Source organism: Manacus vitellinus, unplaced genomic scaffold (genome assembly GCF_001715985.3).
Source record: "Manacus vitellinus isolate BGI_N305 unplaced genomic scaffold, ASM171598v3 scaffold_22_pilon, whole genome shotgun sequence".
Lineage (NCBI taxonomy): Eukaryota > Metazoa > Chordata > Aves > Passeriformes > Pipridae > Manacus > Manacus vitellinus.
The window spans coordinates 4,749,169-4,774,588 of NW_021939632.1; the positions used below are offsets into that span (position 1 = coordinate 4,749,169).

The window sequence follows — 25,420 nt, forward strand, 5'->3', positions numbered from 1 at the left end:
GAATTCCCCGTTTCCCCCCCGTAAGGTGGGGGAAGCCCCCGCGCGGCGGTGAGAGGGGCCGGGTGTGCGGAGGGTCCTTCTCAGAGCGCCTGAAGGGGGCCCCGCTGTGCGGGGTTTCGCCGGCACCGGCGCCGCCGCTCCCGGGGGCCCGTGGGGGCTCCAGGGTGACCCGCCGGGGGGAGAGAGGCACCGCTCCCTTCTGCCCCCCTCCCCCGCCGAGGGCTGAGGTGCGGCCGCTGCCGCTGCCGCGCCCCGCGGGGCCGCGCTCGGCCGCCCGGCGGAGCCCCGCGCTGCCGGCAGAGCCGGTCCCGGCCGCCCGCGGCCTGGGGAGGCAGCGCGGTCGGGGCTCCTCCATGTTTGTTTCCTTCCCCAGGGGAGACGGGCGGCCCGAGGCTTCCAGCCGGTGGTGCAGGAGCTGGAGGTGGGATGGAGGTAGTGGCGTAAAGACCCCGCGCCTGCACCGCCACAATTAGGGAGGAAAGAGGCTGTAATCGCTGGTGGTGTGCGCCTGTGGCTGCTCCCCATGGCAGCTGCGGACCCCCAGGTTCTGGCCTTGGCTGCTCAGGTCACTGAGAGCGGGGAACAGGACATCCCCCTGCTGCTGCTGAAGTTAAAGGGTAATTAATACCTTTCCTAAAATAAAAGGATGGGCTGGCGAGCTATGGACAGTCCTTCTCTCTTCTGCCTCCTTAAATACTGAAGGTTTTTCTGAATATTTCTAGCATGGCTGGAGACTCTGTAAGGTTGACAATGCAGCTTTTCCTGAGAGTGACATTGAGTGGCGTTTGGCTTGGCAACAGTAAGGAGGAGGAGCTGGGGAGCAAATGGACAGGAGTTTTTCCTGCCTCTCAGCTGTCACCCCGATGATGTGGGCCCTTGTCCTGCTGATGCGGGCAGGAATCTTATACTTGGTCAAATCATTTCTCCCAGTGATTTTAGGCAGAGAGCCAGAGTGGTCCTTAGTATTCAGTGTTTAAGTCTTAACACAGAAGTGTAATCATGAGCTCCTGTGTGACTCCCCTGCCTCCCCTTCTGCCACACAGCCACTGCTCTTAGGAATGGTTGGAACAAGTCAGGTCCTGTTCTAAATTGGGATGTAATTATAAGGAAGCTATATGTTTCCCAGTGGTTGTGGTTTTATGTGGCTCAGGAAATTCATACAAATGGGCCATATCCCAGGTAATGTATGTTTTGCTACTAAATGTGTAGAGAGAAAATGGCAACCTAAGTTTAGCGATCCTTCCCGATTGTCATATAATCTTACAAATGGTTTGTAGCTGCAGGAGCAAAAAATGCTGACAAAATACTTTATGAAGTTGTTAGCACTCTTACAACTACTTTAATCCTGGCTCTGTGTGCATATACTCTCCTTATGTTTTAGTAAAATAAAAAAAAAATCTTGCACATCAGAATCTTATGCTCATCTTTGTCTCTCTCCTGCTTTCATCTCACAGGAGTTTTAAGTAGCCCTTCCTTGGGAAGTGAAGAATCAAAAAAAATTAAGCAAGATATATATGATTATGGTCTTACTCAGTACTGCTTGCTGGTCCTTAGGCAAGACCACTCTCGACTGCGGGGAGGCTGGGCCACCGCTGCCCAGCTAGCAGAGATACTAAGGTAAAAAAAAAAAAAACAAGCTAAGAAGTTTTCTTCTAGTTTTCTTTCAGTCCTTTCATCTTGCTCTTTTTCTTTTCAAGCTGCAATACATTGGCTCCCATCCAGAACAAGGCTCGCTGTTCAGAAAAGGCCAGGGTTAAAGTGCAGGGAGCAGTCAAGAGCGGAGGGGTCAGGCATAGCCTAATTGGTCCTGTTTAATTCATTCGCGTTGTGTGTCACTGAGCTGGGTAAAATGTGTGGTGGGAACAGGGTTTGTGTTGGCTTTACCCTTTTTTTGTGGACAGTACTCATCAGTGCAACAATTCTTATCCGGTAATTGCTAATTTTGAATTGTAGATATTTAAAAAGGCTTGTTTGCTTAGATTTCATCTTGCAAAGATCTTTGACCTGATTGACTCACAGCTTGGCTTGGCTATATTTAAGTGTCTATTTAATATAGCTATTTTAAGTACCTATTTACTATTTTTAATGTAATAGATGACAGGGTTCATATAAACTAGATAACCCCATTTAGTGACATTGTGAGGATGGCACTGTTAAATTTAATTAATAGCTAGTAAATAAGAAAACTTTAAACTCAAATCCACAGTGATCCAATCTCAATTTTAAATGTTAGGAAAAATAATACATTTTAAATTTTTCTCAAGTTGTATGTGGTTTTGGCTTAACTAGGGAACAAAATTCTAAGGCATGAAGTAATTAGGCGACCATCTCTTATTTATGCCGTATCTGCAGTATGAATTTTTAATGCAAGGAATTTCAGTAAGAGAATGCAAGATTTATCACTAGAGTAGTGTGATACTTAAATCATCCCCTATAAACTATTTCAGTTTGCACACAATAGTGAAATTTATTCTAGCTGTAAAAATGTCCTTTTGTAACTGGATGAATCTCAGCTTCATGCCTAGAATTTGCTTTCCAAGGGCCTCGATAAACAAAGCTTTACATTTGTGCAGTCCTAAAATGCTAACAAAGCCTGGATAAAATGTCAGAAAGCAAAATTCGTAAGAAATCATGAAGACTCTTTTGTTGCACTGGTATCTGTGCTGAGTGCAGAACTGAGAAACTTCCCGGTTGTAAAACGTGCAGTTTCTTGTAAAAAGTCTTCCAGAAACAACCGATGTGTTTGCGGTGAGTAAAATAAGAGCTGAGATCTGAGGAACTGATTTCTAGCCCACATGTCTTCCTCAGCTAGCAAAGGGTTTTAGACAGGGTTGCTGAAGGTTTTGTGATAAATAATAGGGAGTTTTGTACGTATTTTCATTGCCTGATGTGCACCCCCTTCATATCAGTCTTCCTTTATCAATTTTTTGTCTACTTATCTATTTTGCCTTTTTTTTTTTCCTTCTTCATGACCATCAGAGCCCTTCCCTAGCATACGGAACAAGCCTGAACAGATCCTTTGAAGTCAAAGGAGAAAGTGCCTTGGATATGTTTTAAACTGAGAAATGCCATAATAAGTAGTAGTATGGTCTCCAGCCTGCCAGTGATTCCTCTTCTTTTGGAGGCAGCCACCTTGGAGCCAGTCACAGCAGTGAGCTGTTGTTCAGTGGTGAATTGTCCCATGCCAGTGAAGCATTTCTTCTCTGATGACGTGACATTCATTCAAAGCTGTTCAAACAGGCCTTTGACTATTCAGGTTGATGGTTTTTTCTTCTTTTTTTTTTTTTTTTTCCATTTCAGTCATTGTTGTGTAGGACTAGAGATGAAAGAAGATCCTGAGGAATTTTACGAGAAGTTTCTTCCTTCAGCCATAGACAACCTGCTGGTCTTGGGAAAACGCTTGCAGGCGAGATTTATCCGAGCAATCAAGGTATTTAAATTTCATAGTTAAAAGAGCAGAGAACTTCTGTAAGCTTTCCAAGGTCATGTATTGAATAAGTAGAATATTATTCTAGGGACACTGTATTATAAAAAATTATTTTCCAGAAATCACAGTTGTTTTTCTTATGCCTTGGAGCTTTGAAACTGAAATCTGTCATTGGGAAGCATTTGGTCCATGACTTGTGCAAAGCCAGTTTGTTACCATAGGCTTGTTTAGAAAGTTTGTCTACTACTTTTCACAGGTTTTAAAGGTAGAGGGAAGGATTGCAATTATAAGTAGGATTGAAGAATGAAAGCAGTATAAGAGGGGAGAAAAAGCCTTACAGAAGGCAGCATCCCAGTCACGGTAGTGTCTTAATTTTGCATATCATTAGGTCAGCCTTTGTAACGACTCAGTTCCCACTGTTTTTATTCAGTTTTACAAAAAATGGTTTAGGAAGTCTTAAGATTTTAAATCAGAATTGTTGAAGTTTGTTTTTCCATAGAATTTCTGCTGTAAAATTGGCAAAAAAATTCCAAGAGTGCTCACCGCTTCTGAACTTACACATTGGGAATGCTAAAGGCAGACTTTTTGAATTTATAAATTTAGACACTTTCTCACATTTCTCTCCCCTCTTTGCAGAGAAGAAGGGCTTGCCCAGTTAGGTTCCCTCATGCTTCTGAAGCATTCTGAGTTCTAGAATCAGAAGAAAAAAGCTCAACAAGTGAAACCCACAAGTAATTTAAATAACCAACCTCATGGATTCTGACAGTTTCCCGTTTCCCCATATTATCTAATTTTTTGGCTCACTGGCTTCTTGCACTTAGTCAAAGTTTTCCTACAAAGTATTCTGATAGACAGCACAATCAATTCTCAGAAAGCATCAGTAACATCTTTTCTGTTAGTCCAATGCTTGAGAAGTGCATTTGGTTCTTAAGAAGGAAGCACTGTCCTGAAAGACATCCCAGGAGACTCAAGTCTTATCCGCAATATGTAATTTCCCCCACACTTTCTTATTATGTCTCAGCCTACATGCTACTTGAGTCATGCTTGTGGGCAAAGATTTCTTTTGAATGCAAATGCAGTCTTCATTGTAATTAGTACTTTGTCTTTTAAACTTTGTGGTCTCAGAGGTGACTGGGCACCCAGACTTGGTGCTTGCTCAGTGGAATTTTGGAAATCCTACTGTACCAATGGGGATTTGTAGTTTATTCTGCCCTCATTTGCTTTTTGTACAAGTCTTTGAAGTCAAGGGAAGTACTGAAATAGCTTTCAGAAACTGTCATGTTGCCAAAACACAGAACAGATAATATTACATGTTAACTTATCACTGTTATTTTGTATTTCTCCGTGTCAGTAAGGATCAAATACAAAGTTAAACTTTGACTGACGACTGGGGTTTACAGCACGGATCTAGAGACTAGGCTTTCCATAGTTTTATTTGTGGAGGCTCAAGTAATGTGGGAGATATCAGGCCATATGTTTTATAACAACATTTGTCAGCGATGTAGTACTATCAAAAGCTCCTTTGCAGTCCCTCCTTCCCCAAGATTCTATATTTCCAGTGGCCTGTAGCTCACACCTGGAATACAGACTCTAGACTGCATCTGTATGTGCATTCACATGTTAAAACCTAAATTCCTTCTGGTCATGGCAGAGTGCTGGAGCACCTCTTCTGTGAAGAGAGGCTGAGAGAGATGGGAGGTTGTTCAGCATGAAGAAGAGAAGTCCCTGAGGAGACCTTATATTACCTCCCAGCACCTAAAGGGGCTACAGGAAAGCTGGAGAGGGACTTTTTACAGGGGCATGTAGTGACAGGACAAGGGGTGATGGCTGTGACACTGAAAGAGGGAGGTTCACATTAGATGTTGGGAAGAAATTATGTACTGTCAAGGTGATAAAACACTGGAACAAGTTGCCCAGAGAAGCTGTGGATGCCCAGTCCCTGAAAGTGTTCAGGGCTGGGTTGGATGGGGCTCTGAGCAACCTGGTCTAGTGGAAGGTGTCCCAGCCCATGACAAGGGGGTTGGAACTAGATGATCTTTAAGGTCCCTTCCATCCCAACCATTCTGTGATTGATTCTGTGTTTTTTTTCCAGTCCACTGTTATCACAGGCAGGCACATAATGTCTCTATTTGGCAAAGGGATCAAATTTCAACTTAATAGTGGTTTGGTGTTTGCTCCCAGATCTCCAACTATGAAGTGCTTCTAAAGCTTCACCAAACCAGTTTTTTGGGAACCTTTTCCATTTTAACTGTGTCCTTGGCCACTTAGTACCTTTTTTTTTCCCCCTCTTCTTTAATCTTAAGTAATGTATTTCCCACTTTGTGCGTTAAATCTGTGATGCATTTTTGCTGAGCTACTGTTTGTCTTCTTGTCCCTCCTTTGCTATCAAATATTTTCTAAGAAGTAAACAAGACTTTTCTCTCCTTGTTACGAATTTTTCACAAATGGGTGCTTTTACTGTTTTAGTATGTTAAGGTCTTATTGACTGATCTCTGATCTCTGACCTCAAAGAACTCACAAGTTGGGTTTTTTTATGACTCGTTCCTACAGTTTCACTGACCTCATTTGGGAATTTGGTAGAGTTCTGGTCTCCAAATTCCCAAGGCATACAAAGCTTCCCACTACGTCAAGCTGAAGTCCTAAGTGAAGTGATACCTTAAGCCCCTAATGTTTTTTTTTATTTTTCTAATATTGGTAAGCCTTATAAGTTTTATAAGTAGATTTTAAAAGCAGCAACCCTCCCTCCCTTGTCCCTTTCCCTCTAGCACCTTTAGTTTACACATTCCTTAACCCTCTTACCCCATTCTATGCTCCCTATATCACTCCTACCCCCGAATCCAGTAGGGAAAGGGAAAGGGACAAGGGAGGGAGGGTTGCTGCTTTTAAAATCTACTTATAAAACTTATAAGGCTTACCAATATGAGAAAAATAAAAAAACACATTAGGGGCTTAAGGCATCGGAAGATACATACACGTTTTTACCTACTTCTCTTCTGTTTAGGATAAAGAAAAACAAGATTTTTTACACTGGTTCCAAACAGTAACCAATGCCATCTGCTGGCTGTTCGATGGGCATATTCAACTAGCAGCATGTGGTAAGGGAAATGTCAACCTATAAAACACCTGAACATTTATTTATGGCAACTACAGGTATCAAGAATCACTCTTAAGCTAGCATCCACCTAGTCTTCTATATTGAAGCAGATAGTAAATCAGTCTCTTAAAGTATTCAGCTCAACAGCAATATCTAAAATGGAAAAGATCCACTAAAGGGAAATACTCAAGAGTTCCCCTTCTAGTCTTCCAGAGACAAACATTAGAAGTGTCTTCCTCCTAATTCTGAAATTGCAATTTCCCATTGTAATTCTATACCTTTAAAATTAATTTTTTTCCCAACAAGAGACAGTTGATCTTTTCCTGTGTGTGATTAAAATATGCAGCAATTTGACTAGAGTACATTGCTGGCCCTGAGGAGTGGTTAGAGTTGGAAACAGATTTCTGAAGTTCTTGCCATACCAGGAAACTTTACAAATACCTAAGAAACTTCACTATACATTTCTGACCAAAATAAGCTTTCAATTAACCCAATGTTAATAATGCTGATTTTAAAAAGCAGAATTTGTTTTTCCTTCTAGTATAGAACAAAAACATAAGGATCATAAGATGTGTAACTAAAAACACACATGGTCAGAAAAATTACTGACTACGTAGACAGTGATACACTGTCATAAAAAAGATGGTGCTTTAATGACATCAGTGGACTTGGATTAAATAACCTGGTGTAACAAACTGTCAAGGTTGAAGTCCTTATCTTTTTTGGATATTGTTGCCCCAGTGATAATTCTGCTGTTGTAATAAGAAACTGGTACTAGTGTAACATAAAAGGTTTTGAAGCTTTTATTCCATTGCAACATCAGGGCCTGGGGGATATCCAAAGGCAGAAAAAACAGGGTTCATCATGTTTTTTGGATCTTGAAGTAGTTTACGTATTTCAGTAAGTTCCAGTGTAAAAATTATAAATGAGGGAGTTTGTTCCAGAAACAGTATCTGGTTTTACTTGTTATGGCTTGTGTTCCATAATGAAGTTTATTTGGTTTAGGGTATTTTCATGTCTGGTTCTGATTGCGTAATTTCTTGTTTGCTTGTTTTTGGCTTTTTTACAGTACTGCAAAATGATTGCTTCCTGCAGTTGTTAATAACAGATGATGTTGAAACAGCAATTATAATGATGTCTGTTTTACACAATATTTTGAGGATCAATAGGTCAGTTGTTTTCATATAATTATTTTTCTGAATTATAAATTTTAAACTCAATTCATTACCACTTGATAAAATAAATTTTATATATATATTATATATTTAATGTATATATTATTCATATACAAGAATTGTTTTGTTTTCTTGTTTGGGTTTTTTTTCCCTAGTCTTTGTTGTAGAAATAAAAAAAGTAGAAAGCTGGAGGTTTTATCTGGTTAAATTGAGAGAATGGGAATTGGTTGATTGAAGCAGTAGTACTGCCTGGATCAGGTTGCTGGCCCAGCTAGCTGGGCATGTTGGCTTGCTATATGGCCTGACATATCTAAAAATAATCACTGTTAAAAAGCTCATGCTTTTTAATTAACACTTCTGTCCCCTTCCCCTTTTTTTTCCTTTCTTCTTTTTCAAGTTCTGTCTTCCTTCAAGTTGATAAAGCAACCCTTCACTCTATTTTGGATGAACTTGTTTATAAGCTTTCATCTACCACCAATCCTGCTGTTGGAAGTGCTGCCACAAAACTGCTGTTGGTGGTGGCAAAGCTGAGCAAACAGCTTGTGCAGTTACTCACAGCTCGCTACAAAGGTTTGTAAACATACATGGGACCCATGGCTCAGCCTTCTGCAAGGAGTTAAGTCACTATGAGAATACAAAGATGAAGGTTTCCCATCTTGATTCAATAGCTATCCAGTACAGGTGGAAACTGCAGTTCTGTGTTGCTTTTGGGGCTTTTTTTCTCCTTCTCTTCTGTTCATTTTTGTTGTAGTTTGAGATACTGTGCCCCTTTCTGTTTCCTGGATTTATCTTCTTCTGTGGACTCTGCATGTGGTAACTTGTCTTTTAAAACTGTTGTTTGTCACTTCCAGCTTGATGGGCTTTACTTCTTCCTGTTTCCCTGTGCAGGTTGGTTACTGAGGGATCCCAGTAGCAGAGTGTCTGTACTGCCACAGTCAGAGCCCTGTCAGACATCTGCCACTGTGCTTTGAGTTTTACTCAAAGTGAACTTCTGACCCTGGGTGTTACAGGTCTGCTCATCTGATAGATGCTGTTCTGTTATTGAGGAGCTGACTGTCTTTTGATATCCAAGTAATTGGAATGAATTCTTTCCAAGAATTCATGTAATGAGTTTATCATTTTGTCTTGATGCCTTTAGATGAGGAGGCTGCATATCTGTATAATCTGCTCTGTTGTTCATTCTTTAATGAGGTGTCCCATTCAATGTTTCTGTCTCTAGCCTGGCAGGGAGTTCCAGGAAGCCCTTTTGTCCTCTGTCATGCCTGTGGTGAATAAGGAAGAGGCTTTGATGTTTACCAGGTCTTTTATGTTGTTGGTCAAAACTACTCATGAGCAGCCTCAGTCCTTTCAGGACAAGGACAGTAAGAAATGGGACTGGTAGACAAAAATGTTCAATTTCAATTTTTTACACTTGTGCTGATTACTTATTAGGCAGTACCAGCCAGGAAGATTTCTGGACCAGATGGGCAGCTTTGCTACCCTTTTGCTTGAGAGGCGAGGGCTTCCTTTTGGTTTGAAATTAAATATAATGAGCCTAAGGCTGGTATCACATTGTGGATCCTTGTGAAGCTGTTGTGATGGTCTGATCATCCCAGTTGTAGAATGCTGGCTTGTATGAAGAGGTCCAAGTCTCCATCAAAAGATGATGCTTTGTTTTACTCTAGAATCACAATATACCACAGTCATTTAGAAACTCTTCATGTCTCTTCTGTGCATTTTGTCTTTCCACTAAGAAATGAAAAAAAAATTGCTTTTTTCCTCTACTTTTTTTTAAAGTTAGAATCCTTATGTTAGTTTTCACTCAGATTTGGAATCCTTTAGATAGTTTGAGAAATAACAGCAACAAAGAAAGCATCACAGCTTTCCACCATCTGGCCATCTCACTGAAGTCACTTCGCTTCTCAGTGGCTCAGAGCCATTGCCAGTGTGAGGTGCTTCAGTGTAAGCTCTGCCAATGGAAGCAGCCTGCCCAAGGTGAGGACATCACCTGAACCCAAGACTAGCACAGTCTTTACATCAGGTTTCCAGGAAGGCCTGGTCTTTTTATCTGCATGGGTTGACACGTCTGAGAGGCAAATGCCAGGTACTCCCTGGCAGTGGCTGGAAGGTGCATCAGGTGTGTAGTCTGTACAGAGACTGGCCAATGGTTTTGTCAGACCCACAGCACTTCTGTGAGGGAGCTGCCTTGTGTAGCCAGACTACTTGCTTTTGTAGACAGCCTTAGGGCACCAACTAACTCCATTTAGAATCTCACCTGTGTCTCCTCAAGTGTTTAACTGTTATCATCTTTTGAAAATGGTGCATGGGGTGCCACAGAGGTGCTATTTCTGTTTGCATGGAGGACTTGGTGCTTCATATCCAGATCCTGTATATATGAGTGTTGGAGTTCCCTAGTGTATGAATATGCTTACAATGATTTGAAGATGGAAAAGTTACTTGAATCTGCAGTTCTTCAGGAGGCTGTCAAACATGTGCCTACTTCCTGCCCTCCTTCCTCTTTCCTGCAACTCCCCTCAGAGCTCTTGGGTTCTGGGATTTGTCTGATACAAAGCTTTTAGCATGTGTTACTGTGTACTTGCACAGGGAGTGTGTGTGCCTTGTGGGGGGAGCACAAGTGTGATTTTTAGCTACTGCAAACCCAAAAAGCTACTTGGTCTCATGAATTGGATGCACATGTACTCACAGACTGTGTTATGCAGATAAGACATCGAACAATTCCAGTTGTAAGTAAATAAATTTTATTATGAAAAATACGAAAATAGTGCTAATAACACTCTGCACTTTTGTGGTGCTTTACATTCTTTTAGTACCTTACAATGACTTACTGTCAAGACACTGAAAGTACACTGATAATTTAACTGCCCATTATGTAGACACAATACTTATTCAGACATACAAAATCACTGGATAATACTTCTCTGTGATGGTTGGAACACCAGATATTCTTTGATAATATTCTGCATTGAAACTCAAAGGTAGCCAATAGTGTTCAGCTCTAGTGTTCCTTTGCACATAGAATCAGATTTTATTTGTTGACTCCAGTTCGTTACTTTGAAATCCTGAAAAGAAACATTCACCTACTGCTATCACATGCTGTTGCTCTTTCCCTTAGGATTAAAAGGGCTTTTAAATAAACAGTGGACTGGCAAAGGATTTGACAGGAAGCTCAATCAGCTCTTGGACATGCTATATTTGGAAAAATCCAGTGGAAAAGGAGAAATGCAGGTGATAAAGTTTGATTAGACTTTTTTATGTGAAATCCTAGTTATATGTGATTTGTATATGTTTAGAATGGATTTACTCTATCGCTTCCATGACACTTTTCAATTTCTCACTATGGATTTTTAAATTTCATTATTTTTTTTTTTTAAAACATCAAGAAATTTCTTATTAATAGGATATGGGACTATGACTCGAGAGATTGACTTTCTTTGTAGATTCACCATAGATTTCAATACAATTGTAGGGGAAAAAGAATTAATTTTTTTCCTAATCATAAAATAAAAATAACTGTGTCTGCTTTTCTCATGTCGGTGTTACAAATTTAGATCTCTGAATTCTAAGCAGCATTCACATAGAATTAAGTCATATAGAGAAAATATGCAGTAAGAACACCACCTGGGCTGTGTTCCCAATAAAAGGGATGACGTATTTTATGAGCTTCTTAAAAAAATTTTACATGCAGGTTTCTCAGAGACAATACTTTAAAGAAATCAGAGTTGTGTTTGTAGAGATTTGCTTTCATCTGCAACAGAGCAAGGTGGTTTGTGTTTGGGTTGGTTTGTGTTTTTTTTTTTTTAAATTCGTTTAAGAATAGAATTGATTTTCTTTTTCATGTTTGCGTTTCAGTGACTTCTGATCATACTACAATTGTAACATTTTTCCTGTCGCTAATTCTCCAAACTTGTCTTTCTGTCCTCTCTAGAGTAGGTGTTTTGATTGAATCACCATTTGAAATGCCAAGTGCTTCAGATGTTTTAAAGGCAAATTTCTAACATTGATTATATATATATTTGTTCTGTAGATTCATTTGTTTGCCACAGAAAGCATCAATACAGGGGATCAGATGAGCTGCCTGTGGGGCAAATATGGGGTTTGTGATAATAACTATCTTACGAGACCTTAAATTCCCCAAGCTGTACAAATAGTGAATTTGATGCATTTGAAAACTGGTGGGTTTTAGCCAAATGTTGACATTGTCCAATTACGGAAGCATAATTTTTATGCATAGAAAATATTCTACAGACTGTTTTATTTCAGAAGCAGCATCAAGCAGCATGTATAATCCAGGCTACGTGGAGGGGATTTCAGACAAGGAGAAGGCTGAAAAAGCTACCCCAAGCAGTGACCACATTACAGAGAAGCTTCAGGTAAACACTATGGCTTTGTGAAAAACAATAAGGAGTAGAGTCTAGTAAGAAGGTTTGGGTTGGGTTTTCTCAGTTCACAGACTGACAGGAAAAATTCAGGTCATCTAATTCAATGTCCTGGTTGAAATAGGCCCAGCCTCAAAATAGAATCTGTCTGCTCAGGGCCATATCCAGTTCTGGAGGTCTCCAAGGGTGGAGATCCCACCATTTCACTTGGCCACTTTCCTGGTGCTGGATGATTTGCCTTGTGAAGAATTCTTCCATTACAGCCAGTGGGAATTTCCTTGTTGCACTCCTTACCACTGCCTCCCGTCCTTTTTCTGACCACTTCCATGATCTGGCTGTGTCTGCTCTATAACACTTAGGAAATGGAAGACAGAAATTAGATTTGCTTTCCTTTTGGCTAAATAAACCTTACCTGTCCTTGTATATCCTACCTTCCATAGCCCTGATTGTCTCTGTTTGGACAGTGTCTATCCCTCCCTTTTGTCAGTATCTTGTCTACCACTGGGGGTCCCAGTAGAGTGTGACCAGTATTGCAGATATGCCCTCGAGAGTGCTGAGTAAAGCCAAATAATCAGCTTTGATTGCTGCCTCTGCTTGTGCTAGTGCAGCCCAGTATGCCCTGCAAGGGCATGCTCCTGGCTCGTGTTCAGCCTGTAATCCCACCAGGAACCCCAGGTCCTTTTCACTGGATCTGCTGCCCAGGTAGTCAGTGCCCAGCTTGTACTGATTCATGAGGTTGTTTGGTACCAGGTGTAGAACTTCCCATTTAAACTTCATGTGGTTTCTGTTGACCCATTTTATGTGTTTGTGGAGGTTTCTCTGAGTGCCAGCCCTGCCCTGCATGGGAGATTGTGATGACAGCTTTGATAAAGTCAAGGACAATGACATCCAGTGCTCTCCCCTCATCCACAGAGCCAGTCATCTCATCACAGAGTGCGATCTAGCTGGTCAAACATGATTTGCCTGTGATAAATCTGTGCTCACTATTCCCATTCCCCTTCCCATCCTTGCTGGAAATACCTTCCCTGAGAGTTTGTTTCCATATCGCAGGCCCTGAGTTTGGGCTGACCAAGTATTCCTTCATCTTGAAGATGGCTTTTTCCAGTCAGCTGCTATTTCTAAAACATAAAGGTAATGTAATGCCAATATGAGCTGTTTCACTACAGATTCTTTCAGCAGAAACATCCAAACAATGTGCTTTTCCAGCAGTACCAAACTGCCACTTCTGGTGCCAAAATCTCCAACTGTCCCTTTCCCAGCTGCCAGACTTCTCCATGAAAAAACTTACTTCTGTGATGCTTTTATGTTTTCTATGTAAAAATTCGTGGCATATGGAAAACTGAAAGTGTGGCACACTGTAGCATGGGATTGCACTAAATAGCACTAGAAGATGATGTACTGGTGGTAGAACAGTTAACTGATTCACGGTTAGCTTGACACAAAATTGCACTGTAAATTATATGTGAAGCTGTCCCAGAGTTTCCACATGCCAGAGTGCTGCAGAAACAAAAGCCCATAGTGCTTGCTCAGTATGGTGATTGCAAGACCTTGTTCTTCATTAATTTTTGAAATCTTTGACTCTTGGAAGTGGAGTAGTTTCAGTGACCTAGATAGTATCCTCTGCCTTGGAGCAGCACAGAAGAATGAAGCTGTGTAAATAATGCTTGTCTCACTTGAAGTAAGATTTCAGCAGTAATGTTAGCACATGTTAGGCTAACTCTTTTGAGAAATTTAGTGAGAATTTAATATAGGTTAACGGATCTAAATCAAGTTCAGACTCTACAGCAGAGTCTTTTTCAAACTTTTTTTGCACCCGTTGAGCATTGCCATGTCAAAACTATACCAAGATATGAATGTCAAATTACATTGCATTGTGACCAAGGTGATAGAAAACAAACAGTTATGATTTGTTGTTGTCTAGATTGGCATTAAGAAGATATTGGATTATCTGAGGTGTACTCTTTAACTTTTGGAAGATTTGCAGGGGCACATAGTGTGTTTGCTGAGGGCCACTAGTCACTGCAGCTTTTGTACTGAAACACCAAGAATGACACCTTGTTGCTCCTTTTCACTCCACCATACACTTCAAGCCAATATTCCTGCTCTCATCAGGCACCTTGCAAGCCTGCAAGCCAAACTCATAGCCCAGGAAATTTGAATGTTGGACCAAGACATGGTAAAGCAGAAGGGAAAGTGTGACAAGGCTATCAGCAATCAACAAGCTGCTTGACTCCCTTGTGTCGTATTTTCAATATTGCAAGCATTAGTGTGTGCCTCTTAAGTAGTTCTTGAATCATTTAAATGGACTTTTGAAAGTGTTTGTTTAATATTGAGAGGAATGGAAAATTATTAATATCCTTAAGGTTGTGTGTTCATGGCTCAGTCAGTCCCAGTGTACTGAGCAAATAGAGTAACTGTGCAGCTCCAGTGTTGGTTTTCTTCTGTCTGGGTCAAAACTGCTGCTAGCATTATGCTGAAAAATAGTGTTTGGAATACTGCAAGCATGACTTTGGAAGAACCTTCAAGAGGACTTTTTAATTTTTAACAGTCAAGTTCTGGTTATGTTCACAGATTTATTTTAGAACAAGTGTGGTTAAATACTGCAGAGGCTGAAACTCCAAACTTGGCTCACCTGCAGCTGCAGTGGAAGATTTAAACTCTGCAAGTTATAAACTTCTGAAACTATGGTTTCAGAAATGTCTCCCCAGTGAATATTAAAGCCTGTAATCTGTCCTTGAAGTTAGTTCACTGTTATGTAGCTAGTTGTAAGACTCTTAAAATGGCAAGAATTTGTGTTAATTATGCAGGAAAAATGAAACCATTTTATATATATAAAGAGATGATCAGAGCAAGGCTGATCTCTGCCATGAACTGCTGAAGGAAGTTTGGATCTTACTCTGTGTACGTTTTACTTCTGTTCAGAGGCATTTCCCTGTCACAGTGTGCTCTTGTGCAAGCAAATGCATCTTTTCATTAGGAGGAACAGAGAATGAAGAAGAGCATGTGTTTTGCAGACTACATAGGAAAGAATCAGTACCAAAGAAACATTTAAATACCTGACAGACACTATTGGTAGTTTCAGAAAGGTGCATCTGAAAAGTTCATTAAATATTCTTGTAGTTTTCAACCTAATGAGGCTGATAAAAATCCATGGGGAAAATATTAATAGTTTTATCAAGAAAATGCCATCAAAAGTCCTGTTTGATGCTGTAACTTTATTTACTGTAGAAATATAATATTTGGATTAAAACCTTAATTTCCTGGATTAAAAATGTGAAGATTTACAGCTCTAATTTGCAGAAATGCATGGGCTGAAAACCTCTAGTTTCCTTGAAACCATTCTGATGTAATCACATGTATCATGATCTGTCTCTGTAGGTTGGTGTGTGGGCACACTTCAAGTCTTTGTTACAGTTGTAGAGGGATTATGGTGTGTCAGGTTGTGGTGGAGGCTTTTCAGTTAGGGTCAGATCTTTAAATCCAGAGCATCTCTTTTACACGACAGCTGCCATCCCATCTTTCCCCACCCAGTTATGGAGACTGAGAGAAAGTGTGGTTGGTGGAAAAATTGCACCTCAATTTACACTAGTGATGAGAAACACACAATTATCTCAACAGTAGTGTGAGCCTAAAGATATGACATGCAGCAATACCAAAATTGCTGTACATTAGTTCTAGTCTACTGGCTTTTTTTCTCCTTTCAGGCCTCCCTTGTACCTGTGCTTCGTCCATTGGTTTTCTTTCCTAATGCTTAAAGCACTTCTTTCGATGTCCCTGGAAAAGTGCTCGAGGAGAGCAGAACTCAGGGCTGTGGGCCTAGTTGGGGTACTTGGGTTCTGAGTGGGCAAGTGATTTTGCTGCAGTAGGGACAGAGAAGTCACATTGTTACCTCGTTTTGGGGTAAACTCATAAAGTCTCAGGCATTAAGCTGCTAATGAGGTCGGATCCATTGGGATGAGAAGGGGCAGTGAAGGGGAGTCCTAGCTCACACCTCCTCTTTCATACTTCACAGAGACCATGTTGAAGTGGTCTCAGTAATTATTAGTATTGATACATTAATATATCCAGTATTTATGTATTAGTCTCTGTATTGATATGTTAGTATATATATAATTGATGTACAGGCTATTTTTAGCTTAAACACTCCAGGGCCAGTTGCAGAGTTTTCAGTTGTCTCATCTGTGAAACATCTGCTGAGTCTTTTCCAGTGCCAGGCACAGCAGGGCAACATCTTAACATCAAATCTAGTACAGATCAGGAAGAATTTGCAAGAAAATTCTTTCCTAGTGTTCTGTTAACAAAGTTGATGGAGAAAATGTCAGTCTGTATTTCCTGGAGAAAAAAATCGCTCCAGATTTAAGAAGTGAGGCTTGACAGCCAACATTCTGATCTGCTCCTGCAGTCAGTAGAAAAATAGTAGTATGTATTATAAGAAGCAGGTGCCATGCATGCTGATGGATGGACTGGAAAAGATGCATACTGGAGCAGATGGCTAATGTTGCTTTACTTCTTCCCTAGATGATGGAAACAAAATTATTTTTCCAGTTTGTGCTGGCTGTGAATGTCCCACATGGAGCATTGCTCCTTTCAGGGTCCTTAGAACTTTATCCTAACTAAAATTTTATCCTTTGATTTCATAGGCTCAGAGTTTTTTGTAGGTATAAGAGATTTGTGGCTAATTTGAAGGTGACTTTTCGTTGCTTGGTGTGGTTCTGCAGCCAGCAGCTGGGGTAGCAGATTATTTTGTGGATTTCCTTTCTCAGCGCTGGACTATTTAACACAAAGAGAAAGAGAGGTACTTTAAAGAAATGTACAGCTTAAGGTAATTGTTAATGTACTTGTGTATTGCAGAGCTAAACGGGAACAGGAGCTGCAACACTTAGCAAAACAGAAGGAAGATGAGGCTCTAAAACTGCAAATGCAACTTCAGAGACAGAGAGCCATGAGACTCTTCCATGAACGACAGCTGGCCTTACTGGAAAGAGTCCATGCCAGTATGATTTATATTAAACTACAGCAGAAGATTAAACTATCTGGGACTCCTCCAGTTTCCCCAAATATATGTCCTAATCTTGCACGTCTGTTTGCACTGTAGTCTTACTGTCTCTTCTCCTGACCCAATTATCTGAAAGAGAACATGCTAATTCCCCCAGGGCTCAGTAACTACTGATCAAGATCTGCTGCCTTCAGAATGGTGCAGGAGAAAGGGAGAGCCCGTTTTCTTGTGTTACAAAGCTCCATTGCAGCTACAAGTCTGCAAGACGTGACCCACAGCTAGTGGACCTTGGGGAAGAGGGGTTTTTAACTGAGAGCACACAAGCTGCTTTGGTACAAGCTGCTTTGGTACTATCTAGTTTGAGGATTAACAATGTAAATTGTTAAGAGATCCTAACTCACAGTCTTGTAACTGGATTTTTGTTACATTTGTAGGTCAGGTAAATAAATACATGGAGGAAATGGAGGATAAATCAGCATTAACTATCCAGAGATTCTGGCGAGGGTATAGAGCAAGAAAAATTTTTCATCAACAGAAACAATCTCTTAAGGAGTATAAAGCAGCTGTCATCATTCAGAGAACAGTAAGTATGTATACTTTTGTTCTAGCATTAGATAGGACTGAGTGGATTATTGTGGTGCCTCACAAAACTGTTTATTGTCTTACTGTCAATGTAGCCATAAGTTATCAAAAAATTACTCAGCAGATGATAGTCTAGAGCCACAAGTTGCTTAGAAGGGTTAAACCTTGCATAGGTTACAAATCCTAATACAGTTTTGTAACTTAAATGTAAGAGCTGCTACTTCAAAACCTAAGGTTGGAATGTCACCACACTACAGATGAGTCAGTGACTTATTATGAGTGTTGTTACTTACTATTTAGTGTTCATGCTGACCTTGTATGTTGTCTTTTCAGCATCATAGCTGCATTTAGGCTTTAACAATGCATTATGGAAATATTTTTCTTTCACTGATTGATTACAAACAAAGTGAGAAGACAAACTTCTTGTCTGTGATTGTCATATTCTCATATGTTCTTTACAAAGGCTTGTAAATTCTTGGAAAAAAGAAGAAGGAGGAGACCTCTCTCTCCTTGGAAAGAACCCAAGGGACTGACTGATGAGCAGAGACTAGCTTTGCAACAGAAGGTGGATGACTACATCAAATTGCATCCGGTCTGTTTCTTAGTCATTTCATAATTTGCATTAATGATGCAACATAAAATACTCTAGGGATGAAATAAACTCAGCATCATAAATTCTGATCAAGATAATCCATGTGAGGTATGTGTGTGTTAACTCTGCTTGTTTGACTGCAAGGCAGCAGGATATTGGGGATTTTAACCATTAATCTAATAAAAAGTGTCAAAGCAAACTGTAATTGGAAAATTTATATATTTGATGCAGGATAACTTCGGAGATAGTTGCAGAGGAAGCAAAATTATTAAGTTAACAATTAAGAACAGCATTTGCATTCCTTGTTCAGGCATTATTCTACCCCCAGAAGATTTAAAATAACCAGCTCCTAATGGTAACAAACTGTTACTTTCCTCCAGGCTTCCCAAATGTCAGAAGAAATGAGTAAAGAATTACATATGCGGGCTCAGGAAAAGCTGGCACAGTTCCTGTTGAGGAGCAGGCTGGATCAGAGAGCAGTGCAGAGGAGAGAGACATTACTGGCTCAGGTCAACACTGATGTGGAGCTGCTAATGAGTATGTGACTGCCTGTGATCATAGTTTTGATTACCATTTGGATTAAACCAATTTAGATGGAAAATTAGAGTGAGCAGTGGTAAAGCCTCATTTCAAAACTGAAAGATCTTTCTTCCTTTGCCATATGCCTTATCTTGAGATTCAGGCTTTGTTAAAGATTATCCAAGTGTTGCTGTAGGTTAAGTACACCTGCTTTTCAAGGAGTATCTTATTCTTCTACAAGCAATGGGCCTGTAAAAGGCATTAAAATTTCTAAGAAGGGAATCTCACACAACCTATTCCTCTACATTTGTTTTGCTTTGTTTTGTTTTCTTGTGTTGTAAGTAAGCTGCTGGTTGAAGTCCTCTAACCCCTTCCAGATAAAGAAGGAAATCTTTGAGCTATGAATTCCGAATCATGTTTTCATTTTCTCTGGCCTGGCTTTATGTGAAACAGAATTCACTAATGTGATATCTTAATTCCAGACAAGTGGCCCAGAGTGAAGGAGCAAGAGTAGCAAACTGCAGCCACCAGAGAGCACCCAAGCCGGGTAGAATTCAGCACGTTACTGAATTCCATTATTTAGTCTGTCATGTGCTGTGTCACTGCAGCTCATTGCTCCCTGAGCAGGCAAATCAGCAACACACTCTTACACTGTGCTGGGTCCCCCAGGCAGGGAATTCTCAGTGCTGCTGTGCCAGAGCAGTGGAAACACCCTGCTGATGTCACCCTGTGCCAGGAGCACTGATCCAGCAGTAGTGACCAGGAGATCCTCTTAGGTCATACTTACCCAAGAAGTCATTTTGGTGGATGCCACCACTGCACCTAAAAGAAGTAGTCCTGCTTTCCCCCTTCTTCTTTCTACCCCATTATGTATTTATTTTTTTGGATTAGCCTTTATTTGGATCACCTCTCCAATCAGATTTATCATGCAGTCATAAAATTGCAATGCCAGCATGGGAAAAGGGATGACCTAGGACAGTGGGAAGTGGGAGGGTAGTGCTCCTCTTTTTGTTTGAAATACTCATAAAGCCACAAACAAAATATAAAAAACTCTTCTCCTTGTTTTTACAGATGCTCCAGGGTTAGCAGAGACCACAGAAAAAGACATTGGTGTCTTTGTGAGTCGATCAGTCCCTGTAGCTACCAAGGCAAGACAATCCCACAACACTATGCTGAAATACACTCGCTGGCCATGGTGGAAAAAGCTTGGAGATGAGTTTATGGAGGATGATGTAATTCCTGACGAGGCCCTAAATACAGAACTGGAAACTCTCTTTATTGGTGGAAGAAAATCTTTATAGGTAACAAGCTGAAGAATTCCATATTCCACCAGACTCATACCTTGTACTATGCACTTACTTTTGTGTGTTTTTAAGGAAGGAAAACATTTGAAAAAGACTGAAAAATACCAAAACCTCATTTTAGTGTATTTTACTTATCTTGGAAAGAATCCCTTCCTGTACATCAACAGTTGGATCCTACTGATCTTGTTGCAAATAGGATTTAAATACTGTAGTTGTAAATGTAGTTGTAAATATTTTGTAATTTGTATCACTTTAAAGGTAAGTTTATAAATTTTGTCTTTTCAGTTCTTATTCACACTGGGATGCATAAAAAATCAGGACATTGGAAAAGCCTGGGCTTTTATAGAAAAACATTTTTATCAAGTCATGTGCTTTGAAATAAAGATGGGTTCAGAACAAAACAAGACACCAATACAAAATCAAACAAGCACGAGGTAGACTGGGTGCTTTCTCTGTATGCCTCCCAGGCTACCTGTCCTTGCTTCCACTGTCTGTAAGCTCCCTTTTATTTGAGTCTGTGCAGGAGTTTCATTTTCATCCATGAAGGCCTCCTGGTGTTTTTTGTCTGACTTCCTTTTTGTTGGGATGCGTTGCTCCTGAGCTTGGAGAAGAAGGTGATCCTTGAATATTAACCAGCTTTCTTGGTCTCATCTTCCCTCCAGGGCTTTATTCCATGGTACTCTACCATGCAGGTCATCAAGAGGTCAGTCTGCTCTCCTAAAGTCCAGGGTAGTGAGCTTGCTATGCACCCCCCTTGCCAGCCTTAGGATCTTGAAATCCACCATTTCATGGTCACTGCAGCCAAGACTGCCCATGAGATCCATTCCTTACCAGCCCCTCCTTGTTGGTGAGAAGAAGCTACAGCACTACACCTCTCCTTGTTGTCTCCTCTATCTCTTGGAGAAGGAAGTTATCATCAATGCATTCAGGAACCTCCTGGATTGCTTGTCCCCTGCTGTGTTGTCCCTCTAACAGGTATCGAGGTGGTTTAAGCACCCCATGAGGACCAGGGCTTGTGAATGTGAGGCTGTTCCTATCTGTCTGGTTTTCCTCTTGGGGCAGCCTGTAGCAGACCACCGCTGTAATGTCCCTGCCATCCCTTTAATCCTGACCCATAAACTCTGTCAGCTCCTCACCCATCTCCAGAGCTCCATGCACTCCAGCTGGTCATTGACATAGAAGGCAACAACTCCACCTTGTCTCCCATGCCTGTCCTTCCTAGGGAGCCTGTATCCTTCCATTCCAAGAGTCCAGTCAGAGAAGCCATCCCTCCCTTCTCTGTGGTGTCAATAAGATCACAGCCCTGCAGGTGTGTATATTGCTATATGTATATCTCTAACTCCTCTTGTTTATTCCCCATGCTGTGTGCTGGGGGCATTCCGTGCCTGCACTATTTTTCAGGTAAGAGGCACAGAGATTCTTAAAAATTAGATCTTACCTCACCGCAGAGGAGGAAAAAGTGCGGTGATTTCTGTGGTTTTATGTGGGCAGCAATATTGTTTCAGCATGTTTGTTTTCCATTCTCTCTAGATGGCTTTGAGTTTTAATTTCAGTGGAGATGAATGGAAAACAAATAAATAGAAATAGTGGGCAGAAGCCCAAGCCCGTTCAGTTGCAGCTGATACGTTGAAATTAATAACTGGACAGCTGCCAGGAGGAAGAGCTGGGTTCTGTTAATTTTTTGAAAAGAACTGCGATTTGGAATGCACTTGAATTGGCTCATGATTCCTTTCTTGGAGAGTTAAATGGTGGAACAATCCATTAGGTGTTTGCTAGGGCACTCGCATGTGTCTGTTGAGTTACATTTTGTTCTGCACAACTCTGATGTTAGTTTTAAGCCGTGCCCATAACAGGACAGGTGCCCTACAACCACAGGGCAGTCACCAAGCACTCCAGGGGATGGAAACTGTCCCCCAGCAGCTGGAAAAGGCCCAGCATCTCTGGATGGATGCACTGCAGCAGGCCAGCTGTTCCCTCCTAAATACCTGAGTCCTCTGTATACATCACTGTCCCCTCTGCCCAAAACTATTTTGACAGAGCAGCCGCTGCTATTCTGTTTATTCCTAATCACCTCCTTAGAGCAGGGAGATGGTTGCCAAGGGGCTTTGCTGAATGTATCTTACAAAAAGACCTGACCCCCCATGGCCAGTGTTAAATACAAAGTGAATTACAGAGCCATCTTACCAAAAAGACATTATTTAATGACCTCTGCCACTCACTGCCATTGGAGTGGATAATGAAGTCCCATTTTAGAATGTGCAGTTTGCTAGATAATGAGGGGTTTTAAGTGAACAGAGAGCCTAGTAGAAGGTGCTGTCTTGCTGAAGGAAATAAAGTTGCTGATCCAGCAGTCCAAACTCCTCTGCCCCACCATGGCCCTGACAAAAATGCCTTGTTTTACTTTGTGCTTGCCACCAGGATATTGCAGTCACCTCCACTTTACAGACCAGGTAAACAGAGACACAAGAGCCATGAGGGAATGTGCTTATGGCCATATGTAACTGTATAACCTGTCACTTGTTCCTGTTACTGTTCCAGGCAGAACAAGCCAGAACGGAGCCACTACATGCTGAGGTAGAGCTGGGAGATGTTCTCAAATGCCAGTTGCTGTGGCCATCTTGGAGCCTGAGCCCAGCAAAAGAGATCTCCAGACTCCCTTGCTGGGAGGAATTTGGCATAGCTTGATTCATGCTCTTTTCAAGTCCTGCACCACGTGCACCATAGGCAGGACATATTGCTAGCATTTTATTTCACTGCAGCTCTTTCTGGAATAAAATACTCCTGCCTGAATAACAGGAACAGGTATAGACAGCTGAACAGAAGCCATCTCCAGCTTGCTATGAGGTGAACAATCCTCTCTGGGTTATACAGTCACCCAAAAAAAAAAAAAAAAAAGACTGGAGGAGAGACTGTGAACTGAGATGGGACCAGTCCTGCTCCCACTTCCCTGTGTGCCACAGGCATGCCCAGAAAATTTGGAGCTGTTACTTGGACATAAACATGCAGCACAGGTGGTCAAGCCAAGTAGGAAAAAGGGGCAGAGTTCTGTTGTGCCCAGCAGGTCTGGGCTGTGCCCCTGTGGGTAGTGAGCAGGCCTTCCCCAGTAGGCTGAAGACAGACCCTGGTCACCCAGGGGAAGTGTGGGAGTGCCCTCCACACCAGTGGAGTGACACACCTGGGGGTACCTGTGATGAGAGGAGGGGCAGAGGCGGAGCTGGAGCTGCTCAGGCAGTGTCACTCAGGTCCTTAAATACTGATGGCTGTCTCAGCTGGCCTGTGGGGGCGATTCAGCTGAATTGCAGGTTTCTGTTGCTGTGATAAATTGGACCAATTTGTCATGTGGTTTTGTTTCTTCCCTCCCTTAAGTAAAGCTATACAGGAGTGTTATTGCTACAGCTTCAGCAGCAGCAGACAATCTGGAAAACAAAATCCTCTGGTGGATATGGATAAAATGGAAGGGACAGTGACTGTTCTTCTGCCAAAGGTGCCACCAAAGTCATGGAGCTGGCAGAAGGCAGCAAAGGAACAAAACAAACAAAGAATTACTCAGCCCTTTCAGAGAGAGAGACAAGGCGGTATCCTCTGCTGGCTCCTGAAATTGAGGAAAATTCCTGTTTATGCAGACAGGGTTTTTTTTCAGCTGTAGCTGTAACTGGACTCTGCAAACAACAGGATGCTCATCTCCAGCAGAGACACAGGCATGCGCTCAAGACTGTGCTGCTGAGTCCAAGGGCGTCTCCTGGCCTTTCAGACTGGCTGTAATAGGAGCTCTGAGCTGAGGACAGGAGATAACCCTGATGCTATTTCACCCCTTGCCTCTGAGCCTTCTACGGCCGATTTCCATGCGAGCAGAATCCGGTACAAACATCTGCTCTCCACTGCAGAGCATCACCTATATCGAGTATAGGGAGGAACAAAAGCTTTCTCCAAGTAGCGAAATCAGGGCTATTTATAAATTATCCTTCATCATAAAAGGAGGCAGCCCTTTGCAGGGGGAGCTGCAAAGACCATTGCAAAACAGGCCTCCAAGTTCTCCTTATCGTCCTTCTTTACAGCACAATAGCACCAGGTCATCCTCTAGGCATCCTTGTGTACAGTGAAGAACCCTTTAATAGATTGTTTACTACATGAGTGATATAAGGGTCCAGATTGACCAAGGGGAACTGAAGGACAGGTGCCTCACATCCCCTCTCCCCTGCTCTCCCTGAAGGTAGGGCTGGGTTTACTCCAGGTGCTGTCTTGGGACAGAATGACAAAGTCTGGCAGGTGAGGACCAAGATCAGGACACCGCAACTCTGGCAATTTTTCCCAGTTGTGCTGGAGAACTCCTCTGTGACCTTGAGCACATATTGTTTCTGTCTTTTCTTCTCTCAGATGAGGCTTACTGTTGCATTTGTAATTTAAGAGCCTTCAGTAGAGGATGCTGTGAGACCAGTGCCACTGAAATCCCATTCTACTAAACTGAAATTGGAGTTTGACAGGCCCTGGAAAGAAAAAAATATTTGTATAATCAGATGTTGAGCACACAGAAAGAGCTCAAGGTTGCCATGCTATTTATTTCTCTCCACATTCAACTTTTCTCTGCAGAATTTATTTCTTCTCTAATTACATCCTCAAACAGAAGCAATGTTATTACCTGTGCTGGATCTCTTAATAAAACCTATGAATACAAGCTATTCTGATCTCCTTTTAACATGTCTCACCAATACAGAACCTGCCTGTTCAGAATGAGATGAACACACACACACATACAAGTCGGGTAACAAGACCCAAATAGAGTGAGCTGGGCCTCACTCTAGCATTACACAATAGAGCCAGTGAACTGCAGGACTTAATCCTAGAAACAATCAAAGCAACCATTAATTTGCTGAGTCCTTGCTGACTGAAAGGTAAGAGGCGTTCAAGCTGTTGCTGTTATCCGTAAAATGAATGGTCAATTAAAATAGTTGCAAATGCAGGATACAACTCATTCCTATGCCCAGGAATAGGGATAAGCGCAGGCATTACCACTGCCTTGGCTTTATTCTCAGAGCAGCTCCCCTGTTTCCTGCGAGACTGCCCGTCACGTGTAAGAGCCTGTGGAGGCTGATGCAGGAAGATAGTCAGGAAAGTCACCAGAGCCGTGCGCGCTGTAGGACAAAAGAACGCGCGATCTGTGGCCGGAGATAGGGACTCCCGAGGTGGCCAGTCTAAAGGAAAGCTACTGGACATGGAAAATGAGGGATCCCAAGCACTGTAAGAAGAAGCCGGGGGCTCACCCAAGCCCGGCTCGGCACTGCCCGGCACGCTGGGGAAGGAGGGGCGCAGGGCTGGGGAGAAGGGCGGGCGCCCAGAGCCGAGCGCCCTAAAGCCGAG

General features: G+C 41.8%; 1 protein-coding gene across 3 annotated transcripts; it reads left to right on the forward strand.

Moving 5' to 3' along the window:
* Window positions 1–359: 359 nt before the first annotated feature.
* On the forward strand, window positions 360–24,721 carry IQCB1 (IQ motif containing B1). 3 transcript variants are annotated; one of them, XM_029959863.1, is made up of 14 exons: window positions 360–617; window positions 1,455–1,617; window positions 3,301–3,430; window positions 6,429–6,522; window positions 7,591–7,690; window positions 8,094–8,266; window positions 10,809–10,921; window positions 11,942–12,066; window positions 16,924–17,066; window positions 17,503–17,651; window positions 18,114–18,242; window positions 18,623–18,779; window positions 19,833–20,062; window positions 23,432–24,721. In XM_029959863.1, the coding sequence occupies exons 1-13, from the start codon at window positions 524–526 to the stop codon at window positions 20,060–20,062; spliced, it is 1,800 nt and encodes a 599-aa protein (XP_029815723.1). In that variant the 5' UTR covers window positions 360–523; the 3' UTR covers window positions 23,432–24,721. The 3 variants fall into 3 exon arrangements, with proteins under 3 accessions (XP_029815723.1, XP_029815722.1, XP_029815724.1); XM_029959862.1 differs by lacking the exon at window positions 23,432–24,721 and having other exon boundaries at window positions 361–617; window positions 19,833–20,634; XM_029959864.1 differs by lacking the exon at window positions 23,432–24,721 and having other exon boundaries at window positions 361–617; window positions 11,957–12,066; window positions 19,833–20,634.
* Window positions 24,722–25,420: the final 699 nt, after the last annotated feature.

What these genes read in the sequence shown, in the direction of transcription:
- IQCB1 (XM_029959863.1), top strand. Translation starts at nt 524, where the DNA reads ATGGCAGCTGCGGACCCCCAGGTTCTGGCCTTGGCTGCTCAGGTCACT. An exon ending in GATTTATCCGAGCAATCAAG is followed by an intron (nt 3,431 to 6,428) that starts GTATTTAAATTT and finishes TCTTCTGTTTAG; the next exon opens with GATAAAGAAAAACAAGATTT. An exon ending in ACATTACAGAGAAGCTTCAG is followed by an intron (nt 12,067 to 16,923) that starts GTAAACACTATG and finishes TGTGTATTGCAG; the next exon opens with AGCTAAACGGGAACAGGAGC.